General features: G+C 35.2%; 2 protein-coding genes across 10 annotated transcripts in view; one reads left to right on the top strand and one right to left on the bottom strand.

The window, feature by feature from the left end:
- The window catches only part of MTTP (microsomal triglyceride transfer protein), a 52832-nt gene extending 52473 nt beyond the window's left edge, over window positions 1–359 (bottom strand). The window contains exon 1 of the mRNA XM_019757656.3: window positions 273–359. The gene's annotated coding sequence lies outside the window, so the exon portion shown is untranslated. The remainder of the gene's footprint in view (window positions 1–272) is intronic.
- TRMT10A (tRNA methyltransferase 10A) lies at window positions 79–16466 on the top strand. Of its 9 annotated transcripts, none has more exons than XM_074323190.2 (9): window positions 446–577; window positions 6969–7118; window positions 7249–7445; window positions 8319–8481; window positions 9216–9287; window positions 10318–10392; window positions 12158–12307; window positions 14068–14173; window positions 15367–16466. In XM_074323190.2, the coding sequence occupies exons 3-9, from the start codon at window positions 7261–7263 to the stop codon at window positions 15633–15635; spliced, it is 1020 nt and encodes a 339-aa protein (XP_074179291.1). In that variant the 5' UTR covers window positions 446–577; window positions 6969–7118; window positions 7249–7260; the 3' UTR covers window positions 15636–16466. The 9 variants fall into 9 exon arrangements, with proteins under 9 accessions (XP_019613221.2, XP_088648252.1, XP_019613222.2 ...); XM_019757659.3 differs by having other exon boundaries at window positions 447–813; XM_074323184.2 differs by having other exon boundaries at window positions 503–655.
- Window positions 16467–18193: the final 1727 nt, after the last annotated feature.

Genomic DNA, 18193 nt, shown 5'->3' with positions numbered 1-18193 from the left:
GAAAGCCCTAACTCCTGACCCCGCCCACATACACTCCCTCCCCTCCCTCCCACCGAGGGTCTGGTTTGGGCGCAGGTCTATGACGTAAGGCGTAACGCCGTAGCCGCCTACGTGCAGCTGCCGTCCCTGCCTCTGGGAGTTGAAGTTTCCCAAGGAGGACTGGGGAGCGGTATCTAGAGCACTCCAGAAAGGCTCCCCGCGCGTGGTGTCAGGTTCCTCGATAACTCCTCAGCTCGGTAAGTCTCCTGCAACTGAGCCTGGTGCTCGCCTACCCTTTGGTATCCTTCGGGCGCAAAAAGGGTGCGTGCCAGTGCCTCCCTCCACTCGCACCAAGCGCTTCCGGGGAAGAGGGGAGTGGGGCTGTGGTAGTGGCAGTTGTGACATCAGACACGTGCGCCCCCGCGGCCCTCCAAGAAGCTCCTTGATTGGCTGGCTGTAGCTGAATCCCGCCTCTGTAGTGCATCCTCCCGGGCATGGCCTAATTGGCAGAGTGGGGCGAGGCTGTGCCCACCCGAGGTGGGGAGGTTACGGTTGATGTCTGCTTGGGGATCGGGATGCGGTTCCTAGTATGTGAAGAGTGAGTTTCCAAACAACGAAGGGAGAGGAGAATCCGACTCTGAAGGGCCGAGAACCACTTGGTAGCTAGAGACCGTGGGCAAGTCGCTTTCCCTCTTTCCACCTGCCTTGTCTCATTTCTCCTACGAGGGGCTGACGTAGCCGCGCGCTCTGACCTGCGGGGAGCCCAGGGGGAAGGTGCTGCAGGTGCTGTAGGCTCCTTGGCGGCGAGCTGAGGACGATTTTAAGAACACCGAGGTGTTACTTTATTTCACTGAAATATTTTAAGCGTTAAAATTTGGGCATTCATGTAGACATACAAGGATAGCAACAGATGATTTTCTTACTTTTTGTTTGTTTTTTAAATCCTCCTCGCCTTCCTATCCCATCTCAACCCTCTGCCCAAAGGGCCTGGCAGCTGAGCCAAGTGCTCTCGCTACTGCGGATTTGGCTGGCTAGTTTTAAAAAGGATTTTAAACGGGTGTTTCCTTTTCTTTTTCACCAGAGTCAGTTCTCCTTCCATCACCATATATTTGACCCCCTTTACCGTCTTCTACCGTCCCCCTCCCCCCTTACCCTCCGGTAACCACTGAACTATTTATAGTCTGTGTCTGTGAGTTTTTATTTATTTGTTTGTCTTGTTCCTTTGTTCTTTTCAGTTTTGCATTCCACGTATCAGTGAAGTCATATGGTTCTCGACTTTTTCTGTCTGACTTAACTTCACTTAGCGCAATAAATCTCAAGATCCTATGATAGGTTATTTTTTAAAGAGGTGAAAAATATTAGCCAAGCAGAATTGAGGTTGACTCTCACTTAAACCATAGTTGTCTGGGAACAAGTAAGGACCCATTATAAGGTGACCTAGGAACCTGGAACTTCATCCAAAGCAAGAGAAATTTTGCCCTGGAGAGGCGTGGACTTGGGCGTCTGGCAGATCTGGGTTCAAATCAACCTAACGAGAAATTGGGAAAGCTTTGGTTCTCAAGTCTGACCCTTGCGATGTTTATAGGGATCCAAGATCCTCAGATACCAAATAAAATAGCTGGCTATTTTGATGTTTGCCCAGGATAGATAGAATAATGGTGAAAAAATGCCAACTCCAGAAGGACAACATCTGGGTTTGGACCCACCACTTCTTGGATGCATGACCTTTAGAATCTCCGGGTATTTCCTTAAAACCTCCTCTCAGGTCATGTAATTCCAGTCTGTAGTAATTTAAGCATTCGTTTGGATCTTTCTGAAAGGGAGTCTGTGTCATAACTTAAGACTTTTAGCCATATCAATAAAATCCATAAAAGTGTGGGGTTTTTTTGTTTGTTTTACTTTGGCCATTTACAGATTTTGATGTGTGCTCTCTCTGCTGAAAGCTGCTAGGAAATGGAAATACAAGGAATATTGAAATATTTTTTAGTGTATTTGTACAACGCCAAGTGGCCTTAGTCATCTTTATCTAGTTTTATAAGGACCACATGACACTACCTATTTCTGTGACTAGACGAACCATTTTTAAAATTCTATGTTAAGGTAAACAATTTCACACAAATACTTCTGCAGTTGCTACAAAATATTCTTAAATATTTGTTAAACACAGTTGAATGAATGAAAATGTACTGTGAGAGCATCACTGCATGTGAGGGAGGAATGCAAAACTCTGCCATGGAGTTTATAAACTGTGGCCCAAAAATAAAGCAAGTGTACCTAGTAAAACACTGTATGTTTGTTAACGGGCAATCCGAACAAGCTAGTACATAGTGAACTGCCTATTTACTATAGGCAGTGGAAGTTGGTATCTATCCTTGTATGTAAAGTGTGCTGTAAGCAATAATTTATAGGATCTCAAGCTAACATCTTTTTTGTGGTATTCCATGCCTCCATGTATCTAGCTTAATCAAAGCTTTAAAAAATTCACTTACTACAGTGCATTTTCGTAATTGGGAAAAGCTTTAAAAATAATAATAATGTTGACTAGGTTATGACCTTGCTATATGTTTGGTAGTCTGTTTAAAAACATTAGTATGGGGGCGGCCAGATGGCTCAGTTGGTTAGAGTGCGAGCTCTAAACAACAGGGTGACTGGTTCAATTCCCACATGGGCCAGTGAGCTGCACCCTCCACAACTAAATTGAAGACGCTGACTTGACTCGGAACTGATGGGTCCTGGAAAAACACACTGTTCCCCCAATATTCCCCAATAAAAATTTTAAAAAATAAGTAAATGAAACACTAGTATGCAGAGATAGGCCAAATTACATGTAACTCAGAATTCTTAGATAGAAAAGGCGAAAGCTCCCCCTGGTGTACATGAGCTGTAACATTGCTCTACATAACATTTTTAAATTTTCGTATAGAGCCAATCAATACTTGCAGTTTTTAAACATAATAGAGAACTAGCAGAAAATGATGCCAATGATGAATGGAAATAGTCTCCCTTAAAATATTATTGTTTCATGATGAGAGCAGTTTGTCTCCTGTGAATTTCAATTGTTCTTTTAAGTTTGCATGTTTAGCTTAATGAGCAGGTTTAGCTTGTTTTCACCACCCTAGATTGTTTTAGATGCATGCATTGCTGGTTTTTATTTAATGCACTACCAATGGAAACGAAGTAAAATAAAGATGATCCTGGGGATCACATTCATTGTAAAAATTTTTTCTAATCTTTTCAGGTTTATTGAGTTTCCTGTCTCCCATTCCTTAAATTCTTACTTTGTTTTCCAACTTTAAAACAAAAATTAATGAATGCACTCAAGGTTATACATTTATCTTCAATTACCTTTTGCCTGTATTTCTCTCATTTTGTAATTCAAGTCTTTTAACTGCTCTGACATCATTTTCATTCTATTTCTCTGAATTCGGAGTCAGATTATCAGGATGTTTTCTAATCCATCCAATACCTCTTAAACGCCAGGTAATCTGAAGTTTGTCTCGTGTATTGAAATTTTCGTGTCCTCATTTCCAAATAGGTTCTTTATCATGAATTCTTGTTTTGCTTTTATTATGCCTGCTTTTCTGTCCCCATTTCCTGTTTTGTTTTTGTGGTTCTTACTCTATGATCTCTGAAAGGTTCCAGCCAAATTTATTTTAAAGTCATTTTCACGTCACCCTATTATTTTCAATTTATGTAGAATGAGTTAATCTGATTGTTGATTTTTTTTTTATCATTTCTTTTTGTAATTTTGCTTTGTAGACTCATCTTGGCTGGAATTACTACTTCCCCTCTCCAAACCACCTCTCTATTACTGATTTTGTGGTGCTTCCCACTCATGGCCCTTCAGTCCATAGTAGAGTTTACATAGGTGATTCAGAATTCTAATCATTTAGTGTTATAAGTTCATGCCACCTCAATGGCTTGGCCCAGGTTGTAGCTGAGAGGCTGTGTCTTGCTTCCTTCAGATTCCTCTCCAGTACTCAGCTTCGGATAAACTTTTGTCTAATTTTACCTGTTTTCAGGCTTTTTTCATGGAAGGAGGAGCCCCACCCCCAATACTAGATTAAGGTTCATCTTAAATTGCCTCCCATCTTCTGTCTTGTATTATTATTTTTCTCCCTACTTTAAAGCTAGAGAAACTCCCAGCTGCCTTTGCACAGAAGACCCAGCAGGAATAGTATCTATTCTAGTACTTGTTTTGGGTTTTGAGAGAGGCTTACCTTTTTTGTTTCCCCTTTTTATATTTTATCACCTATTGTCTAGTATTTCAAGAGTGGAAGGCAGGGTGCCTCAAACCATGAGCTGTTGGCAACCATCTCTAGGAAGTCTGTCCCAGTTTTTGATTTAGTGGCACAGGAATAAAACGAGCTATTTTTACTCCTTTCTTTCAGTAACACAAATGTCAGTGCCCTCCAACAGCAGGGTTGAAGCAGCATAGCTTTTATATTCTTTAGAAACCCTCATTTTCTAAATAAGATTTGGGATTCTGGGAGATAGTAGAGTTAGATCTGGGATGAAATATTACCTCCATCATGTCATTCGTCTATTCATTCAACAAGTATTTAGAGGACCTTCTCGCTAAATTTGTTCTAGATGACTGGTTTCTTAGGAATTGTTTAATAGCTTTGTAATTAGGGGCAAGTTATTTAACCTCACTGTGCCTTCTTCCTTTGTAAGGTAGACATGATTCTTTCTACCTCGTAGGGTTGTTTTAAGGAGTAAATGAGGTAATTTTTTTAAGCACACTGAGAATTAAATGTTTGCTATTAATTACTATTTTCATTACTTTTTTATTAGTTTCAGGTACACAAAATAATGTAATAGTTAGACATTTATCATTTACATTCCTCACACAGTGTCAACCCCCCTCCCCCATCCACTATCCCTCTTGACATTCACACCCAGCCATTACATTTTCATTACTTTTAAAAATCGTTTGTAATATCATATTCACTCATTTATTTATCCCACCAATATGTAATAAGAATCTGTTAAGTGTCAGGCACTGTGTTATTACTGGCAATATAGCTGTTGGGCAAAAGCAGGCATCATCCCTGCCCATATGGAGTTTCCAGTGGAGAATCGAATTTGAGTTGTCGTATCTAGGAGGTGTTTCCCCAAACTGAGGATACAATTTCCTTAGTGGTGTAGGGAAAACTTGTGAACTCTTACTTGGTTTACCAGATGATTCTTTCTCCTTCTTAGTAATTTTGTGACCTAGTGAAATGCCAGGGCTTTTGCTGTAGCCCACAAAGCACATACCTTAAAATTTCTTGTCTTTTCAGTCAAAATTTGGTACTTTCTAAGTTTGTTTAGTTATCCCATATGTCTTGTTACAACATTGTACTTTTAAAGACATCAAGAACCATATAATAAAATTACTGCTTAAATTATGTTCAGCAAAGGTTTTGTCCTTCTACTAGCTGAATTGTGGAGATTTTTCTTTTAGATATGATGATACCTTCTCTGCACAGACTTGTTAGCTGTTTAAGAAGAAGGAATCGTAGAATTTTCTTTAAGAACAATAGAATGTTTGCAAGCTTCATGCTTAGTCTTTGGTAGGGATAAATACAGTTTTAAGCTTTGGGTTAATTATCTAAGAGAAAAGAAATCTCAGTATTTCTAGCCCTTTTCACTGATCTGGAGGCAAATTCAGTTATAGGCAATAGATACTGTGTTTCCCCGAAAATAAGTCTGGGTCTTCTTACATTAATTTTTGCTCCAAAAGACACATTAGGGCTTATGTTCAGGGGATGTCATCCTGAAAAATCATGCTAGGGCTTATTTTCCGGTTAGGTCTTATTTTCGGGGAAACACGGTATATAGATGAGAGTAGTTAAAGCCAAAAAAAGATATTTGAGATTGTCCTAAGCGTTCCACACTGATTATATAATCAACTTACGCATTTTGGTTTTTAATTATGACTAGAATGGGATATTTACAATTGTATATTTACAATGAAACTTATTGGGGGAGGGCAACCAAATTTGTTTTGTGCACTGCTCAAAATATATAAATCTACAGCATATCTTTTGTCAAAAACCAATTGTGAGTGTCCACCTAGATAATGAAAGGAACATTTCCATCATACTGTAGCATTAGAGACAACTGAAAACAGGTGCTTTTCATCGCTTTTTAAAAATAATATTTTTATAAGACAAAATGTTTACATTATAAAATTTAGAAAATGCAGAAGATCATGGGTAAGAATTAGACATGTTTGTGTGTATACTTTGTAAAACAGAATTGGACATAGTATATATTGTGTTGTGTTTTTTTATTTTCTGATTTAACAACAATTTTCTTTTATCAGTAAATAATTTGTGGAAGCTTGATTTTTACTGGCTTCTGAGTATTCTCAGCCATGTTATAGATGAACTGTGATTTACTTAGTCCCTTTTGCTAACATTCAAGTACTTACTAATTTTTCATTGTTACATATAACACTGTAGTGCATGCAGTAGTACCCCCAATCCAGTTTTGATTTCCATGGTTTCCGTTACCCTACAGTCAACCACAGTGCGAAAATATTAAATGGAAAATTCCAGAATTAAACAATTCATAAAGTTTAAATTGCGTACCATTCTGAATAGCGCGATGAAATCTAGTGCCATCCCACTCCATCAAACCCAGGAGGTGAATCATCCCTTTGTCCAGCATATCCACCCTGTGTATGCTACCTGCCCATTAGTCACTCAGGAGCCGTCTTGGTTATTAGAGAGAGAGAGAGACTAAATTCACGTAACTTGTATTACAGTATATTATAATTTTTCTATTTTATTATTGTTATTACTCCACTGTATCTAACTTACAAATTAAACTTTATCATAGGTGTGTATGTATAGGAAGAAACAAAATATATAGGGTTGGGTCGTATCCGCCTTTTCAGGCATCCAGTGGGAATCGTGGAATGTATCCCTGCAGATAAGGATGAGACTACTGTATACCCTTTTGCATTAATTTTATGTATATTTCTGATTCATTTACAGGAATTTATTCTAAAGAAATAAATTATTCGGTCAAAGGGTATCAACATTTTAAAGCTCTTGAAACATAGATCTGTGTAACCTTCTGGAAAAATTGTGCCATGACAACCAAAAGTATATGAAAGCACGCATTTCATCACATGATCTTTGCCAGTAAATGACATTTAATTTTCTAAATTTGCATCCTTGTGCATATTGACACAGTTTACTCTTTATCACACCTACTGGTCATTTTGCTTACTTTTATGTGTGTTTATGAATCATCTGTTCATGAATTTTTCAGAGGCATCACATAATGTCATCTGAGACGTTGCCAGCATTTATTGAGACTTGTAATGTTGAAAGAAAACAAGACTTAAGTGAAGATCAGGAGGAGAGCCAGAAACCAAGATTAGGTAACGAGTTTGAACCAATATCTAAACGACAAATGAAGAAGCTAATAAAACAAAAACAATGGGAAGAACAACGAGAACTCCGCAAGTATGTTTCAAAATGCGTATATTCTACCCCTGTTCAGAAATATGGAATGTTGGACATTTCCTAGTCCTTTGATACCTTAAAAGTAATTGTGTTAATTAAAATAGGGGCTGTGTATTGTTAGCCAACACTATCAGTTGGCTGTTAAAACTGTATGCTTTGAATTTTTTTTTTAGCAGTGTTGATAATTTTACACCGTCCACTTTTTCTCACCCAGAACCTATTATGAGTAGCAGCACAATTTCTGAAATAACTGACTTAGGAAAGGGATATAATTAGCATCTATGTCCTAGATATGGAACAAAAATAACCACCACAGGAAGATCAAATTTGGGCCTAACATTGACTTTGCTAAAAGAACTAATGCAGGTTTTGTTGAGAAGTTAGGCTGAAGCTGTTACTGCATAATGCCAGAATTTGCTGGGAGAAAATAAACTATAGCTGATGCAAATTAGAGAAAAAGTATATGAGATTTTTTTTTTTTTTCACTAACGATTTTACTTTGCTTTTTTCCTATCCCATATAAATGTTGCTTGAAAATCCTGTAGGGGAAGAATGATAAAAGTAAAATTCATCAGACTGTATTTACAAAGTTTTCTTAGTTTAGTCTGATACTGATAAAATTAATTTATCAGTATATTTAGGATTTGTGTAAAAAACATTATAATGTTTTTGCAAACTCATTTCCTTCCTATCCAAAGCGTTTAGGTAGACTATATAAAGTTGCTGGCATTTGACCAGTTTTGGTCCACAGAAGTGGCAATTTCATGTGGTTCACTCATCCAGCTGATTTAAAAAAGTAATTGTCTATTCAAAAGAGTCTTGTAAATATCTCAATATACAAATAACAACAGTTATTTCAATTACTAATTTTAGACAAAAGCGGAAGGAAAAACGCAAGAGAAAGCAATTAGAGCGACAATGTCAATTGGAATCAAACTCAGATGGAAATGACAAAAAACGTATTCGAAGAGATGTTGTTCACAGCACACTTCGCCTTATCATTGACTGTAGTTTTGACAGCTTGATGGTATTAAAGGTATCGTGAATCATTGTCAGAAAAATCCTGTAGGTAAACTAAGCTGAATAATTCTTACTTTAATATGTAATATCACTTTGATATAAATTTATGTATTAAAATGCATCTTAAATCAGGTTTTTCAAAATCTGTGCCCGCTAAATTAAGCGAGCTAATAAAATGCTTTTATGTATCTGCATATGCACATGTATATGTATTGACATAGGGAGACAGACACCGTAATTAGATTATAAAACTCAGTATAAAACTCATGAAAGTCTGTGTTTTTGTTATTTATCCTAATCAAAAATAAGAAAATAAGAAATATGATTGGCTTAATATAATTATTTCTTATTTAATAATTTGAGAAACCTGGGTGTTTGAACAATGCTAATGAAGAGAACATGCTTTAATTACTTTCCAAACCATTGGTAAGTTATGATAATAGTAATAACATGGCACTTTTTTTTCTTTTGCTGACTTTTAAGAAGAGCAAATGTTTTCATGAACTAGCATTTTAAATGTATACAAAATATGAAATAATGGGTCATTTACAGAGTATTGATTTTATTTACAGTAATTATTTTGTTAGTGTGTAAGGAAATTGAATGGAAATTATTAGAAATGACTTGTATTTCAAAAGAAAAATATGTACTTGTCTAGTTATCCCTTCTGCTTATTCCGGGCCACTAAGATTGTGGAACAGCCATAGGTGATTTTGAAAATGCTGCTTTAAAAATTGCACTCTTTTATAGGACATTAAGAAACTCCATAAGCAGATTCAACGATGTTATGCAGAAAACCGACGAGCACTGCATCCTGTGCAGGTATGTGTCAGGAATTTAAAACAGATTCCAGTTTCCTTTTAATGTCTTCATTGGGAAAAGGCATAGATAATCCCAACTGCCTTTACAAGAATCTTACAGATAGTCTTCCTTAGAGAACAGAATGCCTATTTGAAACGTTTTATTTTCTACAAAAATAAACTATTTTAAACATTTTTTTCACATATGTCATTCTCAGTCACAGCTCAGGCATCATCAGTCTTGTACACGTTTGCTCATTGCTATGTAGTCACACATCTTCATTAGAGGACAGACACACACTTTTATGCCAGTTTCTCAGCTCTCATTCCTTCCCTTCTGGGGGCTGGGGGCACTGCCTCTGCCTGATCGTGTGCTATGATGCTGTGGTTGGTAGGTTTCTTTCTACTTAAAGGATTTGGAGTCACTGATAATTTTTAAGGGTACTTCCTTAGCTCGAGTGAGGGAGTGCTTTATGAGACTAGTTGTCTGCTGTTGAAAGTAGGGTCTTTTTCTTACTGAATTTGATTGAATTCTGGGAGACCTAAAATTAACACTAGCTGACTAGTGTTGAGAACCAAGAACTCTTAATGTTTTTGGTTAGGTATTTTTATCAAGTGATCGTAATATTATATTTTTACATTTTGTATTCTTCTCACCCTGATTAGACGTGAAATAGGTGTCAGGGTTTAGAATCAAAGGAACCTTATGAAGACTTTTGACTAGTAAAAAGTAATGGTGATGGCAAAAGAAAGGGAATGAAACTTGACAGGAAAGCAGGTAATTTGTAGGAAAGTAATCAGTTGAGAAGCAGAATATAGCGCCTGAAAAATGGGATGAAAATGTAGATGGAATAAGGGAGTTAGTGGGTTATGAGATACAGAAAATATGTCATTTCTATGACAAATTCATTCTTGTATGTTTAAAGCATACCACATACTTATTTTTCCTAGAATGAAAATATTTTTTGTGTTTCATTAGTGATCAGATGAGTGTATGAGGGAAATAAAATATTGTACTTTAATATAGTCTTTTGCTCTCTATCTTTTATCAGTTTTACCTGACAAGCCATGGAGGCCAGTTGAAAAAGAACATGGATGAAAATGACAAAGGATGGGTCAACTGGAAGGTAATAAAAATAGATTAACTCTCTCAAATTCCAAGTATATTTATGCTTAAAAGTCTACATTTTTAACCTAAACTCTACATAATGCTATTCGATACAAGAATAGGCAGTCTCCAAACCCTGAGAAGCTAAACAAACTGAGATATCTGTTAGTTTGTCATTGAGCTTTTTAAATCTCACGTGCTATTTTTTACCACCAGTTTTTTAAAAAGGACAGATTTTAAAGGTCTTTATACAGTCTCTACCCAGCAAACTGGCTATACATTATTTCTTAAAGTGAAGTCACTCTAGAATTTGGAAATGTGCTTGCATTCTGTTTCTATGTGGCTATTAAACTCTTGAACTGTGAGTGGTCTGAATTGAGATGTGCTATAAATGTGAAATTATACATTGGTACAGAAAAAAAGAGAATGTAACATATCTCCTTGAAATTTTTAAAAATATTTGTTATGTTTTGAAATGACAATGTTTTGGGTATATTGTTGGTAATACAATGTATTATTAAAATTAATTTCACTTATTTCTTTTCACCTTTTTAATGTGGCTACTTGAAGATTTAAAATTACATATGTGGCTCACTTTTTTTTTTTGGTAGGACTAAACCATTTTCAGTCATTTGCCAAGATGACTAATAGATTGTTAGTTTAGTAACAATCCCTGAAGAATCCTAACCTAGTATTCAGAGAAATAACTGGGTCATTCCTGTACTTTCTTTTCTTTCTCAAAGCCAGTTTTCCCCATGACAACTATTCCTCTCACACTAATCCCATAATGACTGCATTTATTTTATTAATAGCCTATTTTTAAAGGCTTTTTTTAAGTTTTAAAATACATTAACCAAGTTTTATGATCATGCATTTTTTCCCTAAGAAATAATATGTTAGAATAGGCGTACTTTCAGTTATTTTGTGGCTTGTTAAATTTATTATTTATGCCACCAGCTTTCCAGAGAGACATAAGTTCAATGGTCTCTAATTTCAGTTCCCTCTTGGGGCCTGAAATTAAGCAAAGGGATCTAATTTAAAATGTAGCATTTTCCAGAAAAGTGGCTATTTATTAATCAGTAAGTTATACATTTTAGGTGAGAGGTCTCCCGCTTAATTTTTTTTTTCTTCCCTTAAAGATTATTGGGTAAATGTCATCTGAGCCTGGCGATGCAATTTCCTTTATTCTTTCAAGGTAGTTTGCAAAATTCTGACTGCCAACTGTTGTTTTGTACCTCTGACCTAACAATTTTGGTGCAGATTTCAAATGTGTATCTTTGTAGAAACAGATGCATGGAATTTATTAAATCTATAAGCCCTTTCATTTTGATAATTCATGTAGATGGAGAGGAAGTTACTGGAGAAAGCATTCTTTGGCTGGAAAACTGTGTGAGAAAATATGTGACAAATTGCATTTGTTTTGTTGGAACGGAGATAAATTTAGAAAGTTAAGGTTAGTCCCATATTCAGGAAAGAGTTACTAAGTTAAGGAGTTTGAATCTTATCCTACTGATAAAGATAAAACATTGAAAGTAGTGTTTTTAGAAAATGATTCTGCCATCAGCGTGTGGAACTAAATTGGAGGGATCTGAGGCTAGAGACAGGGAAATAACATTAGGCAGCTACTTAACTAATTGAGGTGTGAGGTGATAAGGAGTTGAAAAAATGCATGGTAATGACATTATTTCAAACTTTCACGTGATTCACTTCTTTTCAAAATGACTGTTAGCCAATTTTCCTCAAATCCTATTCATTAATAACATCTTTCCCCATGTGTCTCAAAGGATATCCATATCAAACCAGATCACTATAGTGAATTCATAAAGAAAGAAGACCTGGTTTATCTTACATCAGATTCACCAAATGTACTGAAGGAATTAGATGAATCAAAGGCCTATGTGATTGGAGGATTAGTAGATCACAACCATCACAAGGTACTATTAAGTTTTTATTTTTGCTTTTGCTTATACTTAAAATTGATACCTCATTTTTCTCAATGGGAGTAATAATACTTCTTGGTGTTAATAATAATACTGATGATAGCTGATCTCTATTGAGTACATACTGTCTTTCAATCACCTTTCTAGCTAAGCAGAGCATTTCACATGTATTAGTTTGCTTAATCCTCACTATAAACCAGTCAGGTCAGTTCTATTATTATCTACATTTTACACGTGAGGAACTGGTGGCCTAGAGAAGTTAAGTCTACAATCAATAGCAGTAGAAGGTAGAGCAGTTATTTGAAAGCGTGCAGATTGTTCCATAGCCCAGATGCGTAAATGATGTGCTGTATTGATAGGAAATGATGCTGCTAATCAATTTCTAGGCCACTGGTAAAATTTATAACAAAACTGGTAAATTTATATTTTAAGTATGTGATTCTCATGGAATGTGTTTTCTGTTATAGCTCTACTTTTGTCTTTTTCCACCTTTTTATCCTCATTCAAATGAAAAATTACTGAAATATACTTTCTAATAACAAACATCATTTTGTACTTTGCTAGCTGTTTTGCAATATGCTAAGTTCAACCCAGCTAAAGAAAAAGCATGTTTACTAAGTATCTGAGGAAATACTGTCAGCAGAATAATCTGAAGTAATCCATTATGATGTATTATATATTATATTATATTATATTATATTATATAGCACCACTATGCCGCAGAACTTTCTTGCTGCAGTGCTGGAAATGATTATCTCATCCTGCTCAGTATGGTAGCCCTCTGTCTACGGAGCACATGAAATGTGTGCAGCATAATTGAGGAACAGAATTTTTAAAAATTGTCATCAGTTTAAATTTAAATATTCCCATGTGTCTACAGTTGGACAGAGCAGCTCTATAGCATCAGAGGGAATTTTATCAAGATGATCTTTAGCCTTTTTATTTTTTCTTAGTGGAAAAATTCTATTTTGTTATTTATGTAGAACCAAACTTTTTTCTTTCATGTATGTTTCTCTGAACTAAAACAATTTTGTATTTAAAAGCACCCGCCTCGATCTGTTATTAATTACTTATCCCTAAAATATGCAAATTACTGGTTGAGAAGGTGAGTTCTTTCTCCTGTACTATGTCTTTTGGCTATCTCAGTTCTGGTTAGACCCAGGCTTTAAAGATTTTAATTTTGAGAAAAGAGAAAATTCATATTCAACATTTTTTTTTAATTGACAGAAAGGTAAAAATTAAATTTATAGGAAGTTTTTAAAGTTTTTAAATTCAGCCTTTTATTTAATTTGTCTTTGTTATTGTGCATCTTAGTGTTATGTGATTGAAACATAGTTTTGTCTGTGTATCTTTTACATTCATGGGAAAAGTAATGGTGCTTTTCTCGGAATTCAGTTTGAGTATTTTAAACTGAGAGAAAGGCAGTGTGGAATGGTGAAAAGGTATTTGAGTCAGGAGGCATGAGCCAGGTTTTCCTATAGTTCTTCCACTGAGGAGCTTTGTGACAGGGCAGGGAACATAATGTCTTTGGTTTCCTCACTTGTGAATTGATTAAAACAAATACCCTGAACATTCTGACTATACTAATTGTCAAGAGAATATGTCCACGTTAGCAGTTACACACACACACACACACACACTTCTTCAGATAATGTTCTCTGAACTAAAGTGTTTTCTAAAAATTATGTATTCTGTCATAGACTTTGTTAAAATTACGTAATGTTCTAGTCCAAGTTATAGTGTCTTTGTTTTAGGGACTCACATATAAACAAGCATCAGATCATGGAATTGATCATGCACAGCTCCCCCTTGGAAATTTTGTGAAGATGAATAGTAGAAAAGTTTTGGCAATTAATCATGGTAAGCTATAAGGGGAAAAATTGAAAATATACCTGAGTGAACATTGTAAAAAATAACATTACATTTACGTTTTGGGCAAATAGAACATACATACCTTGGTGGAGATAAAATTATAAAATGTAATCATTTTTACTTTGTTTCAATATGGAACTAATACATGCATATTTTAGAAAATTTTAAAAGTGCAAAAAGTATAAAGAAAAGTAAATAAACTATAATTTCACTGCCCAGGGATACTTGGTATCAACTTTTTGGTGTGTTTCCTTCCATTTCTTTTCCTATGCATATATAATAGTATTTATTACATAATTGGATTCTTATTCTGTTGCATAAAATGTTATTAATTTGGGGCATTTTCCTCTCATTTATCATTGTATTTTTCCATGTCATTGAATCATTAATGGCTATGTAGTATTCTATCATCTGAATATATAATAATGTAACCATTCTCCTGTTGTTGATTTTTTTTCTTTTTACTATTATAAGTAACATTGTAATAGATATTTTTGGACCCTAAGTATTTGGAGTTTTGCTTTTAAAAGCTGTTTTAGTAGAGATTTTTGTTAGTATACAACTGTTCATTGGGCACGATAGCAGGATCTAGGGAGTTATAGAAATGAACTTGCTGATTCAAGGACAGAACTTCTTCTAAGACCTTTACTAGATAATGGAAATGACTTTTCCATAAGTAATCAAGATTAACCCTTCAGCAATGTATTAATATGAGAGTACTTTGGCAACAGTAGTAATATTCTTTACCTTTAATGTGAAAAAAAATCAAAAGCAGGCAAGATTCTCCCCAGAGTAAGTGGCTCTTTATAGGACTGATAGAAGAAATGTAGATTAATCCTAACATTTTTTGGCCTAGTTTTATATTAGAACATAAGGATAAAGAAATGAAAGGGATAAAGACTAGAAAGGAAACAAAGATTCTCTGTTGATTATAATTGACAAGCGATAATGCTGAACCTCTGAGAGCTTAAGAACTGAATTGAGGAGAAGCTAAAGAAGAGGTAACATGAGAGCTTTGGCACGAGTTGGCTTTGACAGCCAATAGGAGAAGAAAGTGATCAGAACAAAATAATTATTAGGACACGCTAGCACTCTTAACACAAAAGCAATATATTTTAAAGTACAGTATACAACATTGTGTTGAACTCAGCTAAGAAATGTAGAGTTTGTCTTTGTTTCAGTGTTTGAAATTATTCTGGAATACCTGGAAACAAGAGACTGGCAAGAAGCATTTTTTACTGTCTTACCCCAGCGGAAAGGAGCTGTTGCCACAGACAAAGCCTGTGAAAGTTCTTCCCATGACAAGGAATCTGCCAGGGTTGAAGGTAGACTGGACAGTGATTCCAGTGAGGAAGAAAATAGCAGAAACGAACTAGATTCACCACATGAAGAAGAAAAGCAGGATAAAGAAAATAGCACTGAATCTACAGTGAACTGTATACCACACTGATGTCGTCTGTTTTTTTCCTTTTGGTTTTTAGTTTAAGGAAAAACTAGGAGAAAATGAGGCACTTCATAGAATATTTAAATTGGAAAAAAAATTCATTTTCTCTTTTTTCTGTTGTGAATTTTTAAAACTTTTTTTTTACACCTAAGTAATATAAAGCCCTTGTAAGAAAGCACTTTTTGTTTTTGCATAAAATTTAAATGTGTAATTTTTAAAATAGTTTTCTAAGCCTCAAATAAGTTTTTTTTGAGAATTTTACTCTATTGGGAAACCTTCATTCTCTCATTTACTGTATTGTATCCTTCAGTGCCTTCTGACCTTTCAGTTTTATTATTTTATGTTTATGTCAATGTCTTTCGGATTTATTGCCTACTTATTTATGGAGGCAGATATTTATAAATCTCCTGCAAGTGTACCAAAATGTTCTGTATGGGAGGTTACCTTCTATTTGCGCTTTTTTATTGAATTTAATAACTTTAAAGGAATATAGTGATTTTAAGAAGTATTGAATTGATAAAGTCAATAATTTATTTCTTTTGGACTACGGAGCCTGTCTCTGTTTTTCCTTTGTGATGCCTTTTCATGGTTCTAAAGCAATCACTGAAGAGTTAATCCCTTTAATATATTTTCTTAATTCAAATACTGGTGGTAAGTTATTTCGGTTACAAAATTAATTTTTCAGGCTAGATTATTTTTAAAAGGCTGTTGAAGGATCAGTTCTGTCTTTACCTAAATTTAAGAAGAAATATCTCTCAGCAGTTAGCTTTTCCTTCCATGTACACTTTTATTAAATATCTGTTCCTTAAAATAAATAAAGTTAACTTTATATGTGCATCTGCCTATTATCATATAATCATGCTAATGTAAATGTACATTTCTGTAAATAATATAAGCGTGTATGAAAATATGCATAATTGTATATGCATATGCATACATATGTCCACATCATGTATAATTCTGTTATTAGTGATAAACAGGATTTAGTTGCCATGTATGTGTATTATTTGTGTGAATGGTTGTGTTGAACAATACTAAGGAATTTGGATTTCATAAAGTGCAAATATCCGTAACTAAACATTTGTATAAGGACATTGGCAAGGGAAGGAGACGGTTCAGTTTCCTACCAGTAATGTAGAGCAATTGTCTAAAGTAAGCAATTGTTTTGTCACAGCTACAGTAGGACTTCAGAAGCCTTCACTGAGTGGATAAATGAAGTTTCTGTTCTTTTTACTCATTGGCATCTCAGATTATATACACATTTGGTAGGAAGTTGATTGGATTTAGTATTGATGTTCAATACTAGCTGTTTTCATTGCTTTATTTGTAGTAATCTATTATAGTTCTCCATTTAAAGTAAGGTCTGTCTGTCAGCAAGATATATAAATAAAGAAAAGCCCCTACAGTTTTAGAACAACAAAGCTATGTCTTAAGTTGTATTTTTCAAAGGTTCACGTTTTTCTGAGCAAATACGAGTATGGTTTAGTAGCATGAGATATTCTGCTTTTTACTTAAATTATTCCATATGGAGTAGGCACAATTTAATTTTGAAAGATAGGGAGAAATTGTTACAGGCATTATATAGTTTAATTTTCACTAATTATAAAAGCCCTGTGTTAGTTTCATAGGGCTGTCATAACAAATTCACACAAACTGGGTAGCTTCAAACAACAGAAATGTGTTCTCTCACGGTTCTGGAGGCTGAAAGTCCAGAATCCAGGTGTCAGTGGATCATGCACCCTTCAGAGGCTGTAAGGGAAGAATCGTCCCCAGCCCCTTCTAGCTTCCGGTGGTTGTCAGTAATCCCTGGTGTTCCTGGCTTGCAGCTGCTTCACTCCGGTCTTTGTTTTGTCATCATACGGCCTTTTACCCTTGTCTCCCATGCCTATGTGTGTGTCCCTCTTCTTATAGGATAACGGTCTTCGGATTAGGGACCCCCACATCTTAAACTGATTGCATCTACAAAGACCCTATTTCCTAAAAAGGTTACATCCTCAAGTACTAGCTACTACCGGTGGGACTTGAACACATCTTTCAGGTGGACACAATTCTATCCTCTACAAGTCCATATCTTATTTCAGCTATTAACAACAAGAAAGCAAAGATTACCCTTAGAAATAACTAATTTCTGAGGTATTTAAAATTGTGGTTTTTTTAAATAATAGTGATTTTTTTCTTAATGTATTCTTTTCTCTCAACACTGTTTTGGTTTATTGAGGTTCCTTATTATTTAAAACTTCAGTAATGGTAAAGTCACTTGTATTGGAACATAATAAAAGTAGGGAATTCAGTTCGTGTTTAAATAAGTGCCTCAAAAGGAGATATGTCTGCAGAAATAATAGGATTTTCTCTCTTTGTTTAAAAACCTATGATCTTTATAAAGCAAGCTCATTCTTAAGAGAAGGGGCAGTCTTCAGACTGATTTTCCAGAGATCGGTGTGTTGCCATCTAGGAGTATTTGAAAAAAACTCGAAATTGGAAAAGAAAAGAAAAAAAGGAAGTAGTTCTGAAGGAATGTTTTTAGGAGATGAATGAACAATTATGAAACCCACCAATTACTGACA

Source organism: Rhinolophus sinicus, chromosome 1 (assembly GCF_057876585.1).
Source record: "Rhinolophus sinicus isolate RSI-liver-muscle chromosome 1, RSI-T2T, whole genome shotgun sequence".
Classification (NCBI taxonomy): Eukaryota; Metazoa; Chordata; class Mammalia; order Chiroptera; family Rhinolophidae; genus Rhinolophus; species Rhinolophus sinicus.
The sequence above is the reverse complement of the archived record's forward strand: the minus strand, read 5'-3'. Positions and strand labels throughout refer to the sequence as shown.

Excerpts from the sequence above, each read along its gene's own strand:
- TRMT10A (XM_019757662.3), top strand. The coding sequence starts at position 7,261 with ATGTCATCTGAGACGTTGCCAGCATTTATTGAGACTTGTAATGTTGAA. Across the intron at positions 9,288-10,317 it reads GAGCACTGCATCCTGTGCAG|TTTTACCTGACAAGCCATGG; the intron begins GTATGTGTCAGG and ends ATCTTTTATCAG. Across the intron at positions 10,393-12,157 it reads AAGGATGGGTCAACTGGAAG|GATATCCATATCAAACCAGA; the intron begins GTAATAAAAATA and ends TGTGTCTCAAAG.